This window comes from Giardia intestinalis, chromosome 4 (genome assembly GCF_000002435.2).
Source record: "Giardia intestinalis strain WB C6 chromosome 4, whole genome shotgun sequence".
Lineage (NCBI taxonomy): Eukaryota > Fornicata > Diplomonadida > Hexamitidae > Giardia > Giardia duodenalis.
In genome coordinates, this window is record NC_051859.1 from 1,942,968 (window position 1) to 1,960,841 (window position 17,874).

Genomic DNA, 17,874 nt, shown 5'->3' on the forward strand with positions numbered 1-17,874 from the left:
CTCAATGCTGACTCCTACTTCCGACTGAGAGTCTTGCTTCTGTCTGAGCGTCGCTAGTTCTGAATGCTAGAGCAGCAGACTTTCGAATGCTCCCAGAACGATGCACTCCAGTAAACGCATCAGAGATCTGTGGCGCCTCCTTGCTTCCTGACTGTTTAGTTTCTTCACTGATGAACATGTCTGTTATATTTGTAATGCTGATGTTGACAGGCTCCTCAGCCTGCTGAGTAGATGCGCAAATAGACTTTAGTGGCTTAGTTGGTAGACGACCGCATATCTTGGCAGATGCTCCCGGAGTAAGGGAAGCATTGCCAGATTTGGCTAGCTCAACTGAACTGCTCAGTAATGTGACACTCTTGCTGAGTTCATCTAGTCGTGAATCATCGATTTGCGAGTGTATCTTAGCTTGTACTGAGAGCTTTCCGCTTGTGTTACTATCATAGCTGTGAACAGTCTTGGAGCCCAGATGTATTCCAGAAACGTGTAGCTGCGCGCAGCTATCCCGGGGAGAATATGAGTCACAAGTACTACTGTAAAGAGGTGGATACCGCGCCTTGTTATTCTGTAAAGATGGTGTTGGTATAATTGGCTTACCCATAACAGTGCTTCCGGCAATGATAGAGCTGACATGTGCTTGCTTATTATACCGTTCATACTCTGGAATGTACAGTCTAGAATTAGAGTCAGCCTTACCCAATTGACTCCCCTGAATTCCGGATAAGAGCAGGCGGGGTGATGATGCTGGAATAGTCAGATCTGTGGGTGGCTTCCCTTGAGGAACTGAATTTACCAGGCTACTATCTGTTGATCTGGTGCAGTCTCGAAGTTGAGACGAGTCCCCGTCACCGGTAAGTGCGGTGTCTGGAACAACTGAATCAGTACAAACGTAAGTGGCCTGAGGAGTATGGGCGCTCATGCTTAAGTCAGTAACTAGGGATGGGTTTTCCTTCATAGGCTGGTGGATGGGAAGGCCGCTTTGAGAATGCTTACTGATACCAGAACCAGGTACGTACACACGTGCTTGTCGGTATCTATTAAATAGATCTGCTTCTAATAATAGTTTTGCTTGGAATCGCCTTTCATATTTTTCTCGTAATTCGCGCGCGTTTTGATAGAGTCGTATAAAGATATCACGAGGATCATCGGGAATAACCCAGTTTAGTTTGTGATAAAGTGGGCACTTCCGTACGTAGTGCGTTATGACACTCTGCACAGCGTCTGATGCCCGCTTGGCTCTGATCATATGTTGCTTGCTACTATAGTCTTTTTGCGACAAGTGCAGCTGCCGTCGTAGAAAATTATCAGTTTCCTCGGAGAGGCTCACGATTTGTGCTTTTCCTTCCTTTGATAGCATGGAAATCTCCATAGACATGCCAAGGAAATTGGTAGCGTTGGGGCCAACCACGTGTGGAGTTCTCGCGGCAAAGGCAACTGGAATGTTCATGATATTGTACTGGTAGTTGATGGGGTGCCTAGTATTTTGCTGGGGGATGGACAGTAGGCCCAATCGTTCTTGGAGTTCTTTGGCTCTTTCTTTGTTCTTAATTAGTAATTGGCGGTATTTCTGATTGACCTTTTTGCCAACAAAGCCCATGATTGGCAAGTGTTCAGCATAGCGTGAACGATTGCCTGTAATCAGCGTTGTGACGGCTGCGTTGGCTACATCAGGGGCTAGTACTGGATGCAATCTGGAAACATCACCGTCACGGTTGGAACAAGCTTCCCGGGAAACTTTCGATGCAGAAGGATTAGTGCTTGTGTCTAAGTGATCTAAGCACAAGTCTGAGCCGGGTAAAAAGTCCAAGCGAATAGCCTCACCTTCTGTTCCTGATTGTGATGGAAGGCGTCCTAGAGAGCGGACGCCTGGCGCAGAAGATGCCCTGGAGGAGCGCGTGATTTCCTGACCACATGTAGAACAGATAGCAACATCAGAGATTCTCGCTCCCTCGGGGCACTGAGTCTCTTCGCTAATTGGTGCCTCATAGGATAGCCTTGCAGCATGTTCTGCTTGGCGCAGAATATAAAGTTGCTGCTTAAGCATAGAGAGCTCATCCAGTTTCTCCTGTTCCAGTATGAGCTTGTCTTTAATGAACTTAAGGGTTTCAGGAGGGATGCTGGTCTCCAAGTCCTGCCACTCTGAGTCAGTAAAAATTCCGAGCACCTGATTCTCTAATGTAGGAAGGTCTTGATCAACTCCATCTGAGATGTGAGCTGGATCTTTGATTGTGTCGTATTTGTCAAAAGAATCCTCTCTTTTAGAAGAACTTTGGATCCTAGTAAATAAGATCTGCACGATTGCATCATAATTAATATGTGTCAATGCGTTCAAAAGTTGCATGATGGGGTTTTCTGCTTGATCTTTTGATGGACTGGAAGTCAAGGATTCCGATGGGATAACAGCAGTACTTTGCTGGTCCTTTAATAGTTTTGCTATCTCATAGATCAGCTGCTGCTGGTCAGAAGGAAGCGCTTCAAGAAAGCGCTTCAGATCTGCTGTATTTGTAGATAAGTCTGCGGAGCTAACACCGGTAACACCTTCTATACTTCTGGCGAAAATTTGTGACGCAAATAGGATATTTGATAGTTCATCCAAGCATTTATCTTCTTCAACCAAGTCATCAACTAAGGGCTTATTTCTTATGTCACTGTTTCTACTGAGCTGGCTGCAAAGGTCCATAAGGTAGTTCATAATGGGAGACGCATGCTCAAACACTGCCTTTAGATCACCCCAGGTAATTTGTTTTGCAAGAATGGCCTCAAGAAACAATGTCAGTTTGTCGTCCTTGGACAAGGCCTTAAGGCTATCGGTGAGTTCATGTGTATCGAGGGTTGTAGGACAGGAATGCTTGTGCTCTAGTCTGTCAGCACAGTTGATTAGCTTGATGTCGAAAAGTTGGGGATCATGTCCCAGCATTTTCAAAATCATCCTTATGTCTCTCAAGGCTTCTGCGACGTCTACTTTTACGTTCTGCTTAATACTAGTACAAATCCTGTCTAATTCTACATAATCTGAATGAATGGGTGAGTACGACTTGATGGAGAGAGAGCCAAATGTTCCTCGCTGCATTGTCTGGTCGCCATCATACAATAATGGCGCACCAGGATTTGTAGTTATCCTTACATTGCTTTTCAGATATATGTCTTTAAGAGTAAATGTGGACTGTCCTACCTCGGTGGAATGGCTGGTTAACATGCTAGCTGTTAAATCTGTATCCCTTTCTCCATTATCGGCAGATACGACAGGCACGGTCCCTATATTATTTTTCCTAATGATGTTTGCGTTGATCAATGCGCTATAAAAGTTGGTAATTCTGTCGTCAAGCGTAAGCTGCTTAGCATTCCCAATGTAAGAACTGCCTATAAACGTATCCCCGGTCTCTGTTATAACGACTTTAGTTAGCCCATTCACAGCCTCCAGATCCACTCCGGAGTCATTGCACAACTTCGTATCCGAAAGGGTGAGCTTATTGTTGTGCAAAAGAGCCTCTATTCCTTGGCGTAAGACAGCCGACTGCATAGTGTGAATTATGCACGGTCTCTCTCTCCGAGGAGTCCCATCTTGCGTTTGTGTCTGCGGTTGCGGTTCCAAAGACCCAAGAGAATCACCAGGCAGAGAAGGCTGTGAAGTTGCCTTTCCCTTACTTCGTGAGCGGCCCATCACATACTCTTTGTCAGAGGCTGACGAAATGTAGAGTGGCTTGTTTGGTAGTATGTCACGTACAGTCTCAGTAGCATTGGCGACCACCCGCAACATACCAGATTGGTAGAGCTTCCTACTGGTATCAGCGTTGGGTCGGCCGTCCTGCTGTCTGCTCTCGAGCTCCATGCGTTCAGAAGTAAGGCGCAGAGGCTCTGAATCGTGTTCCGACAAGACGGTATCCGTTTCATGATTCGTCTTTTGCATTGGACGGTCACTTTCGATAGAATCGTCCACAGCTTCATGACCCTGTCTGTTTGTCATGTACACATTTGCTGGAGTTCCTTGATCAGACTTCACCAGTAGGTGAAGCCCACCATTCAATATAGCTGGATTAATGGTCGAATTGTCGAAAAGAAGCTGGGTGATTATCGATCGGATATTCTGTTTCTTTTGGTTATCCATTTCAAGGAGTGAGGCTAGCGCTTCAGAAGACAGCTCAGACGGGTCGATGTGTACATACTCATGGTATAAACGAAGCTTTATTTCATCTTTAGCTATATCTTTGTGACCACCACCTACATCTCCTCCAACACTATGATCAGATCCCTTTGAACGCGGCTTTTCAGTTAGAGATAATAGGCTCTTTGGGATGTCAGTATACTCACCATTATCCGTCTGTCTAATGGTGCTAGAGCAATGAGTCAATGGTGATGATTCCAATGAATGACTCAGTGAGTCCTTTAACTGCTTTGCTTTCTGACTTGATAAGCTGACCTCCTTATCCTTAGAATCATTATCTAGCTCCTCCAAGTCAGAGTCCAGGCCATCAAAGTCATTGCGACGACTATCACTGCATGACTCGCTGAACCACATGTATTCTGAACACGTACCATCCATGCTGACTTCATCTCTGAACTTCTTATTGACAAAGTCCTCTACGCAGCTGACGGTATGTTCCAAGATACGATAGTCTATACTATGCAGGAAATCTCCGTGCGTCAGGATGCTTGGGCGCGTAGATACGGACCCTATTATGGTATACACGTCCTCTGGAGCAAGAGTTTTATTTGCAACAAGGCGATAGTCCACTCTAGGAATAAGCGTCTTATCGTTGTCAACCTCCTCTCTAAATTCATCGAATCTTTCCTTGGTAAGAACAAAAGCAGTGATACGCTTTCGGGCTCGCTCTTTCTTAAGGTGCTTCTTCATGAGCTTTTGCTTTAGCAGATGAAGCTCCTCTTTCTTGTCTTGCTTCATCTGTACCTTATCTGGTTGATCGGTCCCTGTCGTCAAGTCCTCGTGTGGTTGGATGCGATGCAGGTCCTTTTGGGAAATATGAATATTGGCGTCCATATACGCTTGCTCCTTAATCTCTGCGATTGTATTTTCCAATGTAGCGTAAGAATCACGCAGCTTGGAATTCTCTTCTTGCAGTGCTTCTATTTGCATACGTAAGTTGCTAATTTCAGACTGCATCGGATTGTCTAGAAGTATCGAGGGATCATGTGACGCTGCTTCCGTCGCGTCCATCACGTCTACTGCGTCAAATGGCTCTGTGGTTGGCCTTCGATCTAGTACGTCTTTCTTCATTACCTTACTAAGAACATTCTGTTTTTCTTTTGATTGTTCGCCTCGCTGGTTATGGTGGGACGCGGTACCACGCCTGTTGGCTGTCAGGGCATCTTTAGATTGCTCTGTGGTAGTCTTACGCTTTTCATCCTTACTGTTCCTCTTACTTTTCTTTTTCTCTTTGGTGGACCGTGTAGATTTAGCGGAGGTGTTTATACTAGAGATACTTATGTTATCGCTGTTGCTGCAGCTGTCAATGCCAATATCTGCAACAGAGGACATCCGCTTATGAGTTCTGTGGCTGCCTTCTCTGCTCTGCAGTGGTTGTGAGCTTGAGGTAGCTCTACTTGTATCCTCACTCTTAGGCAATGGGCAATTACCGCTGAGGATATTCTCCAGTTCATCTTCCAATTTGCGCTGACTGGAAGTACTTACTGGCAAAGAGAGATCTTTCTGAGAAAGCCGCTTAGTGAGCTCAGCGACTGCTGCTTTGCTAGACCTTGCCTGGTCGCTGGATTGGCTCAATCGTGACTGGAGCCTGGATAGTTCCTCTTTAAGCGCCTCCTCCTTGGCCTGAAACATGGACAGTTCAATGTTCTTCGATTCCTCGTAGTTGTGGAGGATATTATCATAGTCTGCCAGCTTTTGCTTCAGTGTCTCTATCTCTTCATAAAGGACAGGAAGCAGGTCGACCTGCTGATTCTTTGCGTAGATCTGAATTTCAAGCTGCGTTATTCTGTTTCTGAGTTCAGCACACTTAGTTCGTTCATCATCGAGAAGCCTTGTGAGAATGGCCTTCCGATCTTCTATTCCGCTGGTACCACCCGTAAGCAAGCCAATTGTGCCCCATTTTGACGGAGTAATGTACGGGTTGAAGTCTGGCTCATATTCAGTGGTGTACTTATGCTTTTGCCAGAGTTGCTCTCGTAGACGAGTTAGCTCACTCAACGCATTAGCTTGCTCCGTAGCAAACCTGTCTGTAGCGATAGTATAGTCTTGCTGGACCTGTTCAATCTGCAGACGCAATTGATACACAAGGCTCTCTAGCTCGGTAACGCGACTTGTGGGCAAAGGCTCCTGCTTCTGAGATGCGTCGAAAAGAGCCTGGGTGGACGCATGCACTATAGAATATATTTGGGAGTACAGAGAATTGCTAGCAGCATCTATATGGTCTTCAAAAATCGGAAGAACGCTTTTGGGTACAAGATGATCAGTCTTAGTGTTGCATTTTAGCTGCTCTTCAAATAACACATACATCTTTCGATTGGCAATTCGGTCTTTTAGCCGTCCAAAAACCTTGTCGGTGAGGACTTTGACCTTCTCAAAGAGTCCACTTTCTATCTCCTTCGCCAAATGACACTGCTTAGATGTAAGCCTAGAATCAGACGAAATTAAAGATAGGGTCTGTAGGGCTGCAGATGCCTGGAGACTAAGTGAGGACTCCATGGTTTCGACCACGCTCCGCGAGCGGCCCGTGAACGGCAGATGTACATCGCTGGGCTGAGGATCTGGAACGCGATCAAGAACGGTAGATTCCATCAATCTTGTTTGCGCGGCTATAGAATTTAATCCAAAGAAAAGTTTATAATCCTAAGGGCTCTAAAAGGTTGTCTAAAAGGCTTCACCCCACAACGAACTCTGATGTGACTACGTGCTCATCCGCTGCTGTCTTCTTTCCTGCTCTTTTGCAGCTCGACGAAGCTGCTTGCGACGAAGCTTTGCAAAGACGATCATTTCAGCCCTCACCTTACGCAGCATTATTGCGCCCAGGGCTATGTTGACTAGCACCAAGCAGCCCCCTAGTGTAAAAGTGATCACGTAGACAATTGAGTAATTTGTGGATTGGATGCTCGTCATGGTCACAAATGCAGAACGATAGGACGGATCTGTCTGGTCACGTGTTCCTGTTCCATTGTATGACACGTCTGTTCCATTGAGAGGCTGAACTCGAAACCCTATGATCTGCTGGGACCGATTCTTCCATATAGCGCCTAACATTTTCTCACACAGAGCGGTAGCAGACAGAGTTGCGTCGATATCGGGGTCTGATGAGCTTCCTAATATGTAATTCGAGCACGAAAAGCAGTACTCTGTGGTGTTTAGGGAGAAGTTACCGATTTTAGAAAGCATGCCTGTTCTTACAGATAGATTCTTAGCATCGAATACCTCAACGGTCATATTCTTTGCGTAGATATCATACGAGAAAGTATCATCCTTTAGTATATCCTCAGATGAAGGCAAGTAACGTATACTGCAGGTCGGTGAAACTGTGCTGGTCAACGTTATGCAGATTTCGCTACCTGCCACCGAGGCCACAGTGTAGTTGAAGCAGGAAGCCTCTATATTGTCCAGAAAGTATTTGGCCACTCCACTTTGAGCTGTCTCCCCTGTTCGCCAAAAGTTGAGGAGCAGACTACCACGAAGAACGCTAGAATTGATGCTCAGTGCGGTATAGAATCGCCTGAGAGCTTGCATCTGCAAAGTCTTCTCCTTGATGGTGCTTGTTTGGGACACATCTGGATATATAACACCGTTGAGATTGTAATACGATCCGTTAGGGTAGAAAAATAACCTGGTATTAGAAGATACTGAAAAGCGTGATATATTATACTCAAGTAGAAGCCGCTCATTTGTTACTACGTTGAGAAGCAGCATCATGACATTGACATAGTTTGTACCAGCAGGAGAGTCACACTTCCCTTCTGCAATTGCAGTTGCATTGGGGGTTAAGTCCACGAACACCATGTCAGGATTGACGTAGGCAAGAACGTGTGAGTAGCACGAGTGCATAAAGGGTGTGGACATGAAATTGAGATCAACGTTAATCGTGACTTCAATTTCGTCCATAATAGACGTTATAGTGAAATTTCCGTGGGTCCAGGGATCCAAGAGGTAACTCTGGATGGCCGCCATGGCTGTTACATTCTCTGCGTCTCCTAATACATAACAGTATAGGCCTGCATCAGGGTTAAAGAAGGAGGTATCCAGAGGCAGGACCTCGCTCTTGTAGTTAGATATCAGTGTGAGGGAGATAGTATGTACGGGATAATTAGAGAGAAATGGGCAAGTTCCTGTCGATTGCAGAGAGGCACAAACAGCACACACAGTGCCTTGCTCTTCCGCATTTAGTTTGAATTGAGGATTGATGATCTGAAGCGTTGATCCAGACTCCATAAAACACTTAGAATAATCCACAGTTACGGTCTTCATGATGCTGACAGTTGCTATGGCTGAGAAGGTTGGCGTCGTCAAGGCAACGGTAGCGGCCTCTCCTGTGCGCAGTGCTTTCTTGCAATTAATCATATCATCTGCAGGGCACGTGATGCAGATCGTAGTAGTGTTGGTATAGTTGTAGTTGAAAATTATAGACCTTATGGTTTTCTTGTACGTACTGACATTTAGCTCTAGAAGGAGGGAGGAGGGTAAACCGATCGAGCAGAGAGTGTTGCCTGTAGGTGAGAGGGTTAGACAGGCCTGTCCACTTTGGTACTCTATGTATAGCTGAGTCCCTAGATGCCAACAGTTCTCTGATCTTTGTCTGTTCACGGACAGCTGACTTTGCGTGCAGACCCCAGTTATTTCCTGGCACAAGTATCCTGCATCACAGTCATCGTTGTTGGTGCATTTATACTTGCAAACACCGTTGAAGTTCTGTTGGCCAGAAGGACATGGATTGGTGCGCAATGTAGAGCTCTCAACTCTATCGTAGCAAAATCCATCAATTGCGACTTGATTCTGCTTTGAGCATGCGCCAGTAGCTTTGTCTGGAAGGTCCCTACAACCCCCATCTGGCGCGCACCTGTCGACTGACGCGCAAGATACATCGTTGCACAAATAGGCACACGTTCCAATAGTGGAGCAGAGCTGTCTGCCCTCACAATTGGAATCGTCCATGCAATATTGCTGGCAGCTCCCGTTCATGCACTTAAGCTGGACCTTCAATCCGCTTGAGCCAGAGTCAGCCTCCTTACATACCTCAGAGCTTGCGCAGACCTCGAAACAGTAGTTGCTAATGCACATCATTGGTTGCTGGCAGTCGGAGCACGTCTTCCGATACAGGCCATCTGGCGCACACAGTTCCCCCGGATTTGGCGTTCCTTTGCAGGGCCAGAAGCACTTCTTAGTTGTTAGGTTGCATTGCTTAAGGGTCTGCACTTGAGACCACTGACAGTCCGAGTCCTCCGAACACTCTATCCTACATACGTTTCCCATGCATGTCTCGCCATTGCTCATATCACAATCAATGTCAAAGAGACACTTGGAGTAGCAGTAGGTTGAACAGATAAACGCATCGGCAGGCCTTCCCCAGCTCTTCTCGCAGTCTGCCGTCGTCGTGCACTTGGCCACGCATCTTCCACTTAGACAATACATCTCATTTGGACATTGGTCAGTGCAGACGATCACCCCAAGTGCGGTCGGTATTAGAAGAGAAAATAGCATTTTTTGGAAATGCACATGACCTAAGTTACCAGCAAGATCACGGCAAGCCTTCCAATTGCCGTGTTAGTTCTTCGCTACGAGAATCCAGTGCATTGATCTTTTCACGGATCTTCAGCATGCGCTCGCCCCGCTCCTTTTCGGAGTCTTGTCCATCTCTACCAAGTCTCATTCCCAGCAGCGACTTAAGTTGTTGTTGCATGTGTTTGCGCTTATTCACTAGAATCTTTAATTGTATTTCTAAGTCCTGTCTTTTTATGGAGGGTGTAGGCATCTGTTCTTCTTGGTATATATCCTTGTGGTGTATTGCTTCTGTTCCTGGATGTATCCGCTCAGCACGTGGTGCAGATTCATGCTGCTTGGCATTGGCTGCTCTTCTCTTGATTGTGCTCTTTTTACCGCGCCCTTTAGTGGCCTGTCGCATAGAGGTGCTTACCAGGGGTCCAAGATCCTCTTCTGTCAGCGGTTGTGAGCTTGAGACTGCCCTCTGTTTGTATTTCGGGTTCTCTTTAACGACCTCCCATCCATTCACGTGCTGTACTTTGAGGTTAAGACTTGCTGAGGTTGCTAGCTCCTGTTTGAGCGCATCTTCTTCCTGCTTTTCTCTTAAATGCTTTCTTCTTTGCACGGCTATTTCCTGCTCTATGCTTTTGTCCTTTATAATGGGGGTACTGGACATAAATAAATATTTTCTGGGTGCAGTCTTTTGCTTGTGTTGCTGAAGAGAAGCCATTGCACTCATTGTTCTGGGATGCTTAGCAGAAGCAACGCCTCCTTTATTAGTGAGTATGAATGGAGAGTGTATCTTCTTGGCTGTTCGGGCAGAGCTGGGCCTGTCATCGACTTGCTTCCTAAACAAGGTCTTACTAGATGGACGAGCTGACACGCTAGGTGAGCGGTCAAGCTCCCGGTGAGCATTATATTGTCGGACTAAACTATTACCAAGCCTAGGATCGATATCAGTCCCAGGCCTACGACGCTCATCGTGCTTTCCAGTATTGGGGACAGAAGTAGCACCGGGATGAAGTTGGCTGTGCTTTCCTGACGTGCTAGAAGTAAGCACGTCGCTTAAGCTTTGCATGTACCTATTTGCATCCTGATTTATGATGATCTTGGTAAGCTCTTGGGTACGGTCGCCTCTCTGGAAGTCCTTAGCTACCCGTGCATTTCCTGCTGAATCGTTACTCTTAAAATATAAAACACCATCTATGTATCTTCTGTAATCCTCAACGGAATCCACAATTCCTAACCTCATTAAGATCTTATTTCTTAACGCCTCTCTAAGATCAACCACTTCTTTTAGATATATTTGTAATTCTTCGTTGAGAGTGTGTTCCATCTTTTCAGCGTTACTTAGCCTCTCACCCAGCTGTTTTACGCGCTCTGAACAGTCACTTTTCTGAATCCTTAGCTCCTCTTTGTCACGTTGGCATAGCTGCACGAACTCAGTAAATTTCTTCTCATGCTCTTCTTTAGCTTTCCCGTGTGCTGCAATAGACTCTTTTAGCGCTTGCAGAGCGTTGAAATTCTGGACGCTGCTCTGCAAAAAGTACCTAATAGCTTCGCTTATTTGTGCATAGCGTGCATGATATTTTTCTTTCAGCTCATTTTGTATATTGTTGGCATGGCTTTGCGTTTCTTGGCAAATCGTCTCGAGGCGGCCCGACTGTGCACTGCATGCGTCTAGTGTGCTTTTCAAATAGGTCCAGTGATCCTTTAGCATAGCATTCTGAACAGAGGCATTCATGTAGCCCGGTTGTGCTTCATGAGCTGGGTAGGCCTGAGTAGAACCTGATCTATTGAAGGTACCCGTGTAGTCCGCAGTATTGGATATATGGCTACATAGGAAGGCAGAAGGGAGCTCTCTGGTGCCGCTATTGGACATGCGGAAGCCTTCCAAATTTAAATCGCAGCCAAGGAGCCATGGACGACGCCTGTCTTGTCTTTAAAACGGCATTCGACTGGTTGGCAGTTATCATAGCTGATCGCCTACTCCTGAAAGACGGCCTTGGACCCAAGTTTGCACCGTTTCTTGCAGAAAGAATAACCATTGAAAAGGTCCTAGAGCTGGCGGACTATCCCTTCCCACGCCAACAGGCCGTGATAAGCAACGTCATCCATCGCACATTCCGCGAATATAACGTGAACCTCAATCACTATCTAATTTACAGAGACTTAATGTCCTCTGTTGGCGAAGGGAGTACTTCGAGCCATGTTGTGGACAGCTCCATGCTTAAGAAAAGCTTAGAGCATCACAAGATTGCTGGGACAACAGATTGTCTTCCAATCTATTATATTTATAAGGAACTGATTGAAAATACGCCTCTTGCTGGCTCGCACTTTTACTACTACAAGAGAATACACTTTTACTTCAGCTTGTTAGTCGCTCTCTTAACTTCATTAGTCGTTAGTATTATTTGGGGCGGCGAACTGGTGTCCATCCTGGCCAGTTTGAGACTCTAATCCGAAACTTCAAAAAGATATTCAAAGGACTATATAACGGTAGCCTAATGTTATAAAACTATCTACAAATATTCTGGTACAATGGAGTGAATGCAGTAGCTATCTGCCTAGTCAACCTTTTAAGGCTGTCCTTGATCCTTGTGGCCTTGCAATGTAAAATATAGGTTACTACGGATTAATATGAATCAATACGAAGTTTGAATAGAATAGATTGCTTCACCAGCGTGCTACTGGACTGGATGCTTTTTCTCTTTACAGAGGTTTCAAGGGTGTCTTAGGCTGAAGCGACTCGGGAGGCTGTGCAAGCCGTCGTGATGCATTGGCAGAGGCACCCCTCGCTATGACAGACTTCGGTAAGGACCGCACAGACTGTACACCTGGGGTTACGGTGCTTGAGACAAGGAGCGGCGTGTCTGCCGGTTTTGTGCTTGTAGGGTTGATCCTTAACTGCGCAGAACAGGTGGCTAGCGTTTTGAGTTTGTTCACTGCTTGCTGCTTCATAACACTTGAAGAAAAGGAGCCCCTCATGTGTTCCCATCCGTCTTTGTGTAGGTTAATGCTATGAAGATGACCAGAATCGTCCACCATTCTATCATTAAATATCAGCGGATTGCCCCTACTATCTCTAAGGGCAGAGAGGGATGGTATAGAGCCTCTGGCCGCAGATGCCCTTAGTAAAGACTTTTCGGTCACGTCATTCAAATAGCATTTGCTCTCTATTGAAGGAATAGCATCCAGATCCTCCACTTTCATGCGGGGTGAAAGTGAAGCAGGCTCGTCTGACACACTCTTTGATCTATTTCTACAGATAGTCACAGCTTTGAAGGACGTGACGGATCCTGCACGGTTGTTAGAAGCAATAGATGGCAGTTTTTCGAGGCTAGTTGAAACGACTTTTACGGTTAACAAGGGCTGAGTGTCCGATGAGGTTCTCTTGGCGCTATCATACGCTTGCGAATTGTCGTAGCTTTTAACGAGAAATGCGTCGTCTCTCTTCTTAATTAGATCTGTGAGTGATGATAGCAGTCTTCTATGCGCCGTTTCATTAGAGAGAGAAGCTCCCAATTTGGATTCATGCAATTCGGATTGATTGGGTAGGTTTTGCCTGCTGTCGTTAATCTCCTCACAAACAGAACACTCTGAGACAGCATCGGAATCCGGACATATATATGGAATTTGGGGTGCTTCTAATATAGAAAGTTCGGGGCTGACACAAACGTGATCACCGTTTGCTGCATCCACTCTAGGAGCTAGTGTATCATGTGCCACAGCAGATGAGCTCTTTGCATCTAGAGTTGGCGCAGGCGTCGATTCTATTTGGGAGTTCAGAGAGTTGATGATATCAGGATTCCGAAGCATCGCCCCCGACTCCATAACCACCGCCATAATATTAATGTCCTTAGGGTCACCACCGATCCCTGACATATATTCCACTGCTTTCCTGTACCGAACCGGTGCTGTATCGGTGTCGTAGATAAGAAGCGTCGGCTTTTGAATAGTTGATCCTATCTTATCAGGGTTTAGGAGTGAGGTATTGGCCATCCGAGTCAGTTGTTCTTCCAGTTCTGCAGCTTCTTCTGCAGACACATCTAATTTTCCTGTTTTGATGTCTATTGCGTGGAAACCTTTTCGTGTGCGTCCACCCACGCTTTTTGCTCTTCGTTCCGCAAGATATATGTCTTCCTCTCTCTTCTCAGAGAATAGCGCAATGCGCTGCAGACATGGTGGCTCGAGTCCTGAGATTTCGTTAGATGGTCCTTTATCTGAGAGAGCGCCTCCTTCAATAGTGGCCCACGGAGACATTTGGGCACGATGTACACCACCAAAGAGTATACAGGAGCTCGATCGCTTCATTCCTGGCCTCGGTTCTGTGAATGCAGAATCTTCTGCGGTAATATCCCGTGCCCCATCAACAATGCTGCAACTGTCGATAGAATGGGGAGCAGTTTGACGTGCAGAAAGGCAAGTGCTATCAGCAGAGAATGAAGGAGCCGTATTTGTGGGAGTAAGCGATGGTAGTTGGTGAAGTGGTTCGGTTGAAAATACGTTCCCAAGAGGCATGTCCTTGTAGTTATGAACCATTCTGTGGCGGTAAGAATTAGGATTGTCATCAGTGAAATAATCTACTCGAGGTTGATGCCCAGATAGCAAACTAAGGTCTGTTTGAACCACGACTGAGTGTCCACTACGGGGAGTGATGGCTGGATCATATATGCTGACTTTTTGCAACATGTAAGTATAGTGGGTGTCGGTCTGCTGCTTTGCACTTCCAGCTCGACTAGTTACGCGGCTAGAGTTTTTACTAGACCCTCGACTACTTAGTAGCGAACAGGTTGTATCTGAGACATCGCTGATAACTCTATTATGTGTACTATATTGTGCATATTCACCATAGAACGTGATGTTTCCCGCTGAGGAAATGAACCCAACAACGTCTCCGAACGAATCAAAAAGATAAAGTCTTCCAGAGACATTTGTGGGCCTCTGTTGGTTACTTCTTGACGGAAAAGAACGCAAAGTTGATGAGGCACACAAGTCGTCAGGGGGAATTTGGAGCTCGAGAGAGGTGACACTAGGCCTCAAATCGCACGGTATAATGTACGAAGTAGCGGGATTCTTAATTATATGTGCTGGAAGATGGTCTGTACTACATAGCAGATCCTTGAATGGATGTGGATCGTCTAGTGAAAGAGATTGGACAGTTAGTCCTTCAACTGGGTTGATAGGTAGTGATGCAGAGCGCTGTAGTATGTGGGGCTGTGTTTGCAGAGAACTGTCACCAGGGATAGATGAACTAGTAACTTTTAATAGTGGCTGTGATATTGCGGTTGTATCTGCCACAGTCTCCGCTGGTGTACACTGCAAATGTGGAGGGCTTGTTTCTACTGCAGTTGCATCTTGTAAAGAGATAAGACACGCAGCTACTTCTTGTCTCAACCTATCCATCGTCGCAGTAGCAGAAGTTGATGGAGAATCGGCGCCCTTAAGCACTGCTCCCAAAAGTTCTGTAAACGTATTCTTAACAACCAGTTGAAGCTCAGCAAGGTCGGCTGTGTTGGCCATACTTTTGCCAATAAGTCCCATGGCTGTATCAACAGCGCTAGCAATAGTATCGGTTGCTTGCATTTTATAACGCATTCTGTGGGCCTCCCTCTCCGATAACTTAGCGAGATACGCTTTCCGTTTCTCTCCTAACTTTTTTCTTGTCGTCTCAGCCAAATTGTACAATCTACTAAACACATCGTCTGGTCTGTCAAGGCCCATTGTACGTGAGTTATAATGTATTTGGAAGCCGCTCGTATTCTTTCTAGTTCTAAGAATAGAATCAGCAGCATACGATGCTCTATTGACATGTGGGTTATACCCGTCTGCCTCCAGATCGTCTCCAATGCTCCCACGTCTGTCATCATCCGCCCCATTATGAACACCAATAGATACATCTCTGTAGTTATGGAGCGCTGCCTTGGCAGCCTTAGCTGCCTTCTGTATCGTTGCCAAATCGACGACCTCTTCTCTATGGGCGTCGAGTAGCCCTTCAAGCTCCTTTTCTTCTAAAAGACTTACTACTGATTGTCGCAAGGTATCAATCTTCTCCTTTGCGGAAAGAACTACTGCAGAAGTAGGACCATTGAGTGAGGCAACGCGATGCTTATTCAAATCAATAGCGGCTTGAAGAACACCTCTAGCTTTCGCCACTAGTGTGCGGCTAAATGCCATAGCTGGATCAATGCTTCTAAGCAATTCTTCTTCCTCAGGTGATAACTCCTTATATTCGTTACTGGCACCTGTAGTCAGCTTGGACGACTCTTTAGAAAGGGTCGTGTCTGGCCCGCATCCAATACTCTTAGTTGTGGTAGTTTTTGCAGGACCTTTGTGGATAGATGAACCCGTTTGCGCAAGTATTGAGTCGTCAAGTGGTACTTTCTCAGATGCACGTTCCTTCTGAAGGGCTGACTCGGCTTCTGATAGTCTTGAAGCCGCTTGCTCCAGCTGCTTACGCAATCGATCAATTTCGCTTGCTTGCTCCTTTATTTGTGTAGTAAGATGGGCATTTTCCGAGCGTGCTTTTAGCTCCGCCTCAGTATCCTGATGGAGACGCGCACTAGGTGAGTCTTCTCTTCTATCCTTTGGAATATATTGTGGAGACCAGGGGGCAGTTTGAGAGGCCTCAGTCTTTGTTTCACTCATGGATCCCAATTTGAGTTGCTCAATTTCTTTCTCTTTAGCAGCCAACGCTTTTAACAGCTTGTCAACTTGGTTCTTTAACTTCTCCGTCTCAGCAGAGTCTTTCTTAGAGATCTTAGCATCGCCAGAACCGCTGTTCTGAAGCTTTTCCGAGTTATAAGATGACTTAAGCTTATTTGCTAGAGCAACAGTACGCTGCTCAGCCTCATCTATGCCCTTTGTGTACCTCTTCTGTAAGTTTTCCATCTCCTTCATCTTTGCGTCATAGTTGGCATGCATCTCTGCAAGAAGCCTGTCAAGCTCATCTGATTCTTTCTTCAGCATTCTCAATTGGCGGTGGCGGTCGTCTGTGGCATCTAGGACTCCAGTTAAGCGCTTTATCTCCGCTTCCATGAACTCATTCTTCGCATTTAGTTGAGCTATTAGCTGGCGTTTCTCTTCTATTTTACGTTCTAACAGTTTAACATCATCTTCTAGTTCTCGCAAGAGGCGCCGTTGCTTTAAGCTCAAAAGCTGCTTTTCAGTTCCTGTGTCCTCCTCGTCCTCGTCTAACCCTTCATCAAATTCCTCCGACCAGGCCCCTCGCTTGCTTTGCTTAATATCCATATAATCTGGCTTGTACTGAACATTGGTGGAATCGGGGGCCAGTCGGCCACGCCAGTGAAGCTGCTCTTTGAGAGTTATGATCCGTTGGATGAGTACTTTGCGATCTATCGCATTAAGTGTAGCCGACTGAGAAACACCTAGCTCAAATTCGGCGAGCTGATTCTTCAACTGGTCTACCAACCGTCTCAAGTCGTCCAGCTCATCAAGCATTGTTTGCTTTCGAAGCATGTCAGACTCTAGCGTTCGCGCCACAGCTACCTCAATTTCGTGATACAGCTGAGGAAGAACCAGACTATAAATGGATGATTCTGCTTCGTCGAGAAAAGGCAGAAAGATAGGCAGCGTACTCTTCGGATTCAAATGGTCATATTTTGAGTTGCAATCTAAGATATCTTCGAACATGACAAAAAGCTTCCTTTCCTCGATGTTAGTTTTCAATTTCTTGAACACAACAGACGCAGACTTATAGACTATCTTCTTAGTGCTTAGAATGAGATTTGAAATTTCACGCCTACTAGCGGGGTCGATCATACTGTACAGGGAACCTGTTAGCGTTGCTTCATCCAGGCCACTGCTAAAGAGTTTCGTATCTAGAACAAAATCTGTGAGGAAAGCATTGTCTGCTTGCTTGCTTTGAAGAAGCTGAGTCCCATGAAGTGTGGTCGCCGTAGTGTTAGATATATTTGACTGCTCCATGGGAGCGTCACGAGACTTCTGATCCTCCCTTCGGGGCTTAGACTCTGCAGTACTGTCTTCACAAAGTACGAGCGGAGACTCTACACTGCTTATACCAATGAGATCTCCAGTGTGTTCAGTTGCTGGCCTGCCAACGCTAGACTCAGGAGAGGCAGGCCCTTCCACGGCATCATGCATCCAAAATTTACACTTTAGTGTGAATTGCGAGAATGCAAAGGATAGAGGACAGTAGCAAAGTCGATAGGGGACGGAAATACGGATACATGAATGCGCCAGTG

The 17,874-nt window shown here is 46.0% G+C and overlaps 5 protein-coding genes across 5 annotated transcripts; 1 reads left to right on the top strand and 4 right to left on the bottom strand.

Moving 5' to 3' along the window:
• Position 1: 1 nt before the first annotated feature.
• GL50803_0015451 (putative Spindle pole protein) lies at positions 2–6,748 on the bottom strand (the record flags this gene model as incomplete). The annotated part of the gene is made up of 1 exon (XM_001707748.1): positions 2–6,748. One exon carries the CDS (start codon positions 6,746–6,748, stop codon positions 2–4), a length of 6,747 nt encoding a protein of 2,248 aa, XP_001707800.1.
• Positions 6,749–6,856: 108 nt separating this feature from the next.
• GL50803_0015450 (uncharacterized protein) lies at positions 6,857–9,649 on the bottom strand (the record flags this gene model as incomplete). Its single annotated transcript, XM_001707749.1, has 1 exon — positions 6,857–9,649. The coding sequence occupies one exon, from the start codon at positions 9,647–9,649 to the stop codon at positions 6,857–6,859; it is 2,793 nt and encodes a 930-aa protein (XP_001707801.1).
• A 37-nt stretch (positions 9,650–9,686) lies between these two features.
• GL50803_0038519 (uncharacterized protein) lies at positions 9,687–11,531 on the bottom strand (the record flags this gene model as incomplete). The annotated part of the gene is made up of 1 exon (XM_001707750.1): positions 9,687–11,531. One exon carries the CDS (start codon positions 11,529–11,531, stop codon positions 9,687–9,689), a length of 1,845 nt encoding a protein of 614 aa, XP_001707802.1.
• Positions 11,532–11,569: 38 nt separating this feature from the next.
• Positions 11,570–12,109, top strand: GL50803_0011613 (uncharacterized protein; the record flags this gene model as incomplete). Its single annotated transcript, XM_001707751.1, has 1 exon — positions 11,570–12,109. The coding sequence occupies one exon, from the start codon at positions 11,570–11,572 to the stop codon at positions 12,107–12,109; it is 540 nt and encodes a 179-aa protein (XP_001707803.1).
• A 252-nt stretch (positions 12,110–12,361) lies between these two features.
• On the bottom strand, positions 12,362–17,773 carry GL50803_0038517 (putative Spindle pole protein; the record flags this gene model as incomplete). Its single annotated transcript, XM_001707752.1, has 1 exon — positions 12,362–17,773. The coding sequence occupies one exon, from the start codon at positions 17,771–17,773 to the stop codon at positions 12,362–12,364; it is 5,412 nt and encodes a 1,803-aa protein (XP_001707804.1).
• Positions 17,774–17,874: the final 101 nt, after the last annotated feature.